The 7,684-nt window shown below is 40.5% G+C and overlaps 1 protein-coding gene across 1 annotated transcript; it reads right to left on the bottom strand.

Annotated features, from left to right (window-relative positions):
* Positions 1 to 67: 67 nt before the first annotated feature.
* coq3 (coenzyme Q3 methyltransferase) lies at positions 68 to 7,684 on the bottom strand. Its single transcript, XM_061049432.1, has 6 exons — positions 7,494 to 7,684; positions 6,827 to 6,964; positions 4,738 to 4,837; positions 2,643 to 2,915; positions 1,236 to 1,395; positions 68 to 703 (listed from the first exon to the last, which is right to left on the bottom strand). The coding sequence occupies exons 1-6, from the start codon at positions 7,682 to 7,684 to the stop codon at positions 519 to 521; spliced, it is 1,047 nt and encodes a 348-aa protein (XP_060905415.1). The 3' UTR covers positions 68 to 518.

The raw sequence follows: 7,684 nt of genomic DNA, 5'->3' as shown, positions 1-7,684 counted from the left end.
CAAAGATGTGACTGGCTGACTGCCTACCCCTTAACGAAAGGTTAAGAATAAGAAATGCCACTAAAACCAACATGAAAACATATTTAATCCAAGCAGCCAGGGGAAAATAAATCGGACGTTTTATTGTTGTTGTCTCACTCTTCAGTAATGATTGAAGGCAGAAGATAAATAGAGGATGTTGCAAATCACTTAATATTAAACTTAGAACATAAAGTATCTTAAATAGAGTACACTTAAACAGATCAATGTGAACATTATAAACTCTGAAGTTTTGAGATTATAAAGCTGCTGAACGGCATAGTAAGAGGACTCACAGTTGTCTTATAGATCTCAGCATCCATTTGAGATTAACATTGAACAACAGTACGATGTTATGTTACTTTGTGCAAATCAGTAACTACAGTTCAATCATAATACTGTCGCCACACTGTTTGTCTCTTTGCTTTTTGGTCTCAATCCTCCACAAGGAAGTCAGGACTTTGTATTTTCCTATGTCCTGATTTATTCAGTCACATAGCTCAGCTCTGTGTGGCTGCAGAGGGGTCTTTATGGGAGGTGCTCTCCTCAGCCTGGTCAGGCTTAGCATTGTCCCTCACTTTAACAGCATGGAGGGCGTAGTTGATGGCAGTACTGTTAGTCCAGCTCCAGGCTCCTGATACTGGGTTATACAGCATTCCTTCCACAGACTGCACTGAGAAACCATCTGAATAAGCAAACAGGAAAGAGAGAATTATAGCAACAACAACCAAACAATTTCCCCACCGTTTTTTTATCTGTATAATAATACATTTAATTTTTAAAATACATATTTAACAGGTAACTTATGTTCTGATAGTGAGGCCTATAACAAATATATTTATCCCATTCAGTTAAGTGACAATAAAATAATGTTATATTCAACCTAAACCTAAAACTAAAAATGCCATTGGCCACAAAATTATGAATTCCAGATTTTGTCTGGACTCATTAATTATTCCTATTTTAATTGAAATTCCATCTGCTGGATATACATCTTGCTATTTAAAAAAGGTGGCGGAATGATTTTATGAACTCCTGAACAAGCAACAATTTCTCTTGAAAATGAACTGTCAAATAGAAATGTGCTGAGCAGAGTACATACAACATGTTTCAGAGAGATAGGTTTACATGAAACTTCAAACTTCTTTCAACATGTCATAACCTGCTCTCTATTGTTTACAAGGCCACCGGTTCCCCCCGTGTGAGGATGGATTTACTTGACTCCAGGAGGCGCTCCAACTCCACTGGGCTGATGAACTTCTCCCAGTCGTGTGTCCCGCTGGGAACAATGCGTAGGAGCTGCTCAGCTACAACAATACCCAGCGCGTATGACAGGTTGGTTTTATTTAGAGTGGTGATGAAGAGTGAGCCGCCTGGCTGCAAACAGAGAAAAGGATCAGTCTTAGTTTAAAATGTCTTTAAGATTAACACTTTGCACATGTACTATTGCCTTAGAAAATACATTTAAAATGCCCCCCCTGCTTTACAAGATATTTACACAATTGGTTTTAGTGCATTAGATAAGAAAGGAACTGTGCCATAGCCATAGGGTGGATATAAGAAGTTGATATAGCCATTGGTTTAAAAACGCAAGCAAATGCAGAGATGCCTTAAACCTGCATTCTGTCTAATAGCCAGCAGGGGGCCCTCCACTTGTTGCAATACAACAAACTATGAGTATGCTATGCTGTGTGAAAAGAGGTTTTCTCAAGAGATTTCTCACCATTTATTTATCACAATGAGTGAATGTCTCAACCACTAAGTCCTCTTCACAACAGCATTATACTCCTTTGTATAAAATGGTCACATTCAGTGTAAAATACATAATGAAGGAAAGTATGCTTAAGAGTTTCACTATTCCTGACTGGTTGTTAATCAAGATATAGGTGTGGCAATAAATATCCACCCTGTCTTAGATCTAAGTATGGTTACTGAACTGCTGGCACCAGAAAAAGAAGATGGGGGACAGACAGCCTCAGGGTTTGAAGCACTGTCCACTTCTTTTATGCAGTCAATGGCCAAATCTCAAAGTTCAACCTCAGTCAATGCTGACAAATTGAACAGCAGTAGATGTAGAAGGAGAGTGGACTGAATGAAAGAGTGGAAGAAGTGGAAAATAAAAGGGCCTGACTGCATCTTTTGAAATGATTCCAAACAATGCAATAATTCCTCCCTGCATAGATTCCTGGAAGCAGGATACATTGTAAATGCTATTTTTGGTAAAAGAGCAGAATTGAGAGATTGGGGCCAGAGCAGGAGAGAGAGAGAGAGAGACAGCCCAGATGTGCCTGAACCAAAAGTAGAGGCATTAAGTAAAGATTAGGCTGTCTTTTTTCCCTCTCAGCTCCTCTGGCCCACTGAACTACGAGATTATGATCCTCTACTCTCAGTATTGATGCACAGCTTTCACTGAATCTCATCAAGTTTCAGTGCGACCCACACACATTGAAACACATGCTCACCTATTCCCAGTGATAAAAAACAGATATAAACATATCAAAATCACATATGCTCATTAGCATATGCTCAGATGAAAACACAGACCCACAGTGTATTGTTGCAGAAATATCTGAAACGAGTACAGCTGGAGGAAATCAAAAACACACTGTCCCAGGACAACACACCTTCAGCACATGGCTACAGCAGAAAGCGAATGTTTCCAGGTCGGCCAGATGTTCCACCACCTCAGATGCTACGACAGCATCAAACTGGGCCGGCCCTCGCTCCTTGGATTCTCGCTCCTCCCCCTCCTCTGCTGAGAGCTCCTCCAGAGTGCAGGCCCTGTAGCTGACCCGGTCCTGAAGGTCGGGGTCAAAGGAAGAATGCAGCTGGGCTGTGCCGATGCTGTCTTCCACTGGATCTATGCCCAAAACATTAGCTCCCAGGCGACCTAGGGGCTTATGATGAATGGAGAGGAAGTATGAGAGCTGGATCCACAGTGTGTTAAATTATTTTTTTAAACTGCCTTACTAGAGCAAAAACATCCAAACAACAAAGTCAGACTGCTGTTTACACTTAAATATATAGACATGAAAATATGGCACAAAACATTTTGAGGAGTCTAAAGACTAGAAAGGTGCTGTTGATGGGCAGTTTACCATTTTAAAATAATGTTGTAGTAAGGTGAATTTTGTGAATTGGACTGTTAAACAAAGGGCTTTGGGAATAAAAGAAGTTCATGGAGTTCAAAAGATGTGGCAATGCTTGTTTTTTGTAGCAAACAAGAGAACCTTCAATCAATCAATCTTTCTTTATAAAGCACTTTTCATACAAATCAAATGCAATTCAAAGTGCTTTAGTGGGGCGGCAGTAGCTCAGTCTGTAGGGACTTGGGTTGGGAATCAGAGGGAATCAAGTCCCGGCACGGCCCAAAGTCCGGAAATTGGTCTGGTAGCTGGAGAGGTGCCAGTCCACTTCCTGAGCACTGCCGAGGTGCCCTTGAGCAAGGCACCTAACCCCCCCCACCAGCTCAGGAGCGCCCGCTGTGGGCAGCCCCCTCACTCTGAGACCTCTCCATTAGTGCATGTCCACAGGATCTTGTTTGTGCATGTGTGTGTATTTCGGCCTATGTTTGTGTAGCATGTTAACTAGACAGAGTGTAAAAAACAAATTTCCCCTCGCGGGATCAATAAAGTATAAATTAAATTAAATTTTAAAAAGTGATCGAAAAACAAGAAAAAAAAACATGGTGCAAATAAAATGGATTTAGAAGTAGAGACTACTACACTGATAGCAATAAAATGTATATAGTTAAAACAATAGAAAGGTTAAGAGTTAAAAATAGGTTCAAATGTTTAGAAATTAACACAAATATAAAGAGCTAAAATAATAAAATAGTAAAGATAAAGAGTTATAAAAGCACTACAAATAGTGATAACATTAATACTCCAATAATAAAAGTTAAAAAGTTAAAGATAAATAAAATGATAAAACTACCTTCAAAGCAATATAACCTTAGTTTAGTCCACGTTTAAAAAAAGAGAAATGCACATTAAGTCACATTATAGAGAGCTGGTTCAGTGTCAGAAGTTGCTGTAATTAAACACGAGCACCCTCTTCTGGACAAAATCTACACACACAGGCTGTTTGCTGAGCAGCATTCGCTCGCCCAGAGGCTGATCTCTCTCCTCTCCACAACTGATCCCATCTGATGGCAGGGGATGGCAGACACCCAAAGACACAACCACAGTCGCAACCTGAACAGACACTTTATGTGTGTGTGTGTGTGTGCCTATGTGTGTGTGTGCCTGTGTCTGAATATGACAGCCTGTGAGACAGAGCCATACAAAAATACGGGACCTGATTTTGTCTTCTTAAATCACACAACGCAGCTGGTATGTCCTAAGTTCAAATGAAGCCAGAGACAGAAGCCCTGTCCTGGCTGCCCGGCTTTCAACACTAACAAACAGATAAACAACTGTAAACGACCGACTGTCTGATCCACCAAGCTGAGACCAGTCAAATCAAAGAAAAGGAGAATCGGGCTGACATATCAATGTTCTTTTGGGCTTGTATGGATATGAAAAGACTGATACTATAATGCACTGAAAGCAGAATCCTACACAGAAACAGACTGCTCTCTGGGAGTCAAAGACTCAATGTGATGTGAAAGGTAGCAATTGAAACTATTGGGAGTCGACAGAGAATGTATACAGGGGAAGATATTTTTGTCTGCATGTGCTTATTCACACTGAGTCTTTCTCTCTCACACACACTTACCTCTGTTAGCAGGCCTCCCCCACAGCCGACATCAAGGATCCTTAGTCCTGAGAGTGGCTTCCCAGGATGCAGTGCTCTGTGCACACTCAGCAGGTTGTCCCTGAATCGGTAGATCAGCAGTGGGTTATATTTCAAATATGACCAAACATAAATCAATCATGTTATGGTCACAGGAGCACTGGAACTGAAAAGGCCAACATTAGCCAACCCAATGCTGCTGATCATGAGGAGGTGTTTGAGCACTGAACATCTCTACACTGCTTAAAGAATCAACTGTCACCACCACCCCCATTTCACTATGTGCTACAGCCAGCCAGCAAACACAAATATCCTCTGGCTCTTATTCATCCCCATGTCACTCCTGTGTTCCTGCATTCTATCCTTTTTTTGCTTCTCTCACACACGTCTGATGACAGTCTGCCCCAGGCATTAAACATGCAGAACAGGCCAGGATCTGGGTATGCATCGTCCTCATTAAAGCTCTGCTTGGTCGCAGGAGCATTCGTGCAAACAGTGAAGAAAAGAAGATTAGGTGTGTTGGCAGACATCCACCTAACTAACTCCCAGCCAGTGCCTGAAGCCAGGGGACGGAGACAAAAGCTACTTAAGAAAAGTGTGTGAGGTAGAGATTTATCTCCACATGATGTATTATCAGCCACGAGAAAATCATTCATTCTTATGCCTCAAAAATCTGTTCAAGTGGAGTTTCAATTCATTTTACTGAATGCAGCTTATCATGGCAGAGGGTCATAGGGTTCTTACACATTAAATTCCATAGTTTTCCAGACTTCCCCTGGATTTCCAGACCCTCTTTAACTATAGTGTAGAAAAGGCTGGATGCTGAAGTGCAAATATATGGAATTTATAATACAATTGTATAGACTTGTCTTTAGCCATTGTTACATCCACACTTCTACACAGGAAGTTCAGATCAATCCAGTGTCATTCATCGATGCCCATAGAAAAGGTTAACCATCAGATTTGGCTATTTGTCATTATTTATAAATGCTAAAGTAAAAAAAAACAAGATTTGAGGACTTGTCTGGGTACATACATATTATGTGAGGAATAAATCATATTTATTAGTTTTTTAAATTGTAATCCATACTTTTCCAAACTGCATAGGTACTATGGGGTCAATGTGCCCATTATTATGGCAGAAATACTCTTAATTTGAAGTATTGAGAAAATAGGATTGAATAAGTGATGTATTAAGATTTACAAATTGGTCTACATTTTTGTATATTTATTTATATATAATTGCAGTAGTGTCAATATTAAACACTTCACAGGACTACAATATTGTTATAGATTGCTGGTTAACAAAATTGAACTTAGAATTTATATTAATATTAAAAGATTGGTGTGTTGAGTAAAACACTGCAGAAAAGATAAAGCATGATTTTCATTCAAGTCAAAATTGCTTTGGAGAATGCAGGTTTTACTTTAGTGCACGATTTTGTAATCTTCAACGTAAATCATCAGTAAAGAAAAGGAAAGTTTTAAAGAGTCTGGATTGACAATGTCAGCTGAAGATTATCTAAATTGGTAGAGAAGCAACAGCAGCAGTAGTGCTATGTCTTCTCATTTAGACACGCCCTGAGGGCAGACTTATATCAGGCATATCCAGCCCGCTCAGACACACACTGGGACAAGGTCTGTCATACTGTCACCATATACACACATCATCATCAAAACCACCACCAACATCACCACAGAGGGGGGGAGGGAGAGCTGGATGGGTAATGTAATGATCATCTTGTGGGGCCCCTACAGCAGATCTTATCAATCAAAACAGCCAAGCCAGCCGCCAAAACATGCAAAATGGAGGCATCGGGGCCATTGAACCGCTACTGGCTGAAATGTGCGGAGGAATCCTGTCTCTTTTGATGTATGTTACTCCAATGTTTTCCTCATGTGCTCTTTGCTTTCAAATACCACAAGGCCAGAACTCCTCCGGGTCATGTTTTGACACAGTTACTTGACGCCTCTGCCACTCAAACCCCTGTGTTGACAGTGAATGGGACATGAAATCTGGCCATTTCAAAAATAGAACGGATATTAAAATTCATATTTTGTACACACACACCTTATAAAAGGCACCCTCAGGTCATTCATGGCATGTAGGGCTCCAAATTCTCCCTGCTCATCCCACCACTTGCTGGCCAGTGACTTGAATCTCCTCACCTCATCGGGGTCCACTGTGGTGTTGAAGGCTGACCGAGCACTGAACAAAAGTGACACAAGAAAAACCACATTGACACCATACCACATTTCAAATCTTGGGACCATGCTATTTAAAGCCAGAGTATAATGCAGTAAAAAAATAATAATAAGGGGTTGAAATTTCGAGTAATGGGTCAATTAGAGGAGAGAAAACAACTTATGACAATGAGCATTTCTAGACAGTCTTTTATCAGGTAAAATACTGAATTATTTTGGTAGATTTCCTACAAAATTAAGCGTTCATTTGAGGTAGTGTTGTCACTTGTGTAGAAGATCTTTGCTAACTATATTGTGATTTTTTTTTTTCATTATTGTTATCTGAGATTTCTACACCTCGATTGATAAACTGACTTTACAGACAACATAATGGCAAACGTTCTCCAAACTTCATACTTTAAAATGTACTGAAAGTGGCCATATTTTCGAGGCAACATTTGCTAACAGCTACTAATGTGTTGTATTATTATTTATGTTGTACATATTGACAGTCTTTAGCCCTACGTATATCCATCCGGGGTTTTTAACGTTACCTAATGTGACAGGGCACGGCATGTTTCTGGCTTTCCAGGCAGCGACTCCTCTGCAGAACCAGAGCCCGCTGTGTACACACCGCAGTCCAGCTGAACCCGCTCCGTCCTGCACAACTCAGAATCCCACAGACAGAACTCTGTTTCCATCTACACAGCCCTAACATGAGGCGGCCAAACTCATTACAGTACAT

Source organism: Labrus mixtus, chromosome 11 (assembly GCF_963584025.1).
Source record: "Labrus mixtus chromosome 11, fLabMix1.1, whole genome shotgun sequence".
Lineage (NCBI taxonomy): Eukaryota > Metazoa > Chordata > Actinopteri > Labriformes > Labridae > Labrus > Labrus mixtus.
Note: the sequence above shows the minus strand (reverse complement) of the source record. Positions and strands in the feature narration are given on the sequence as shown.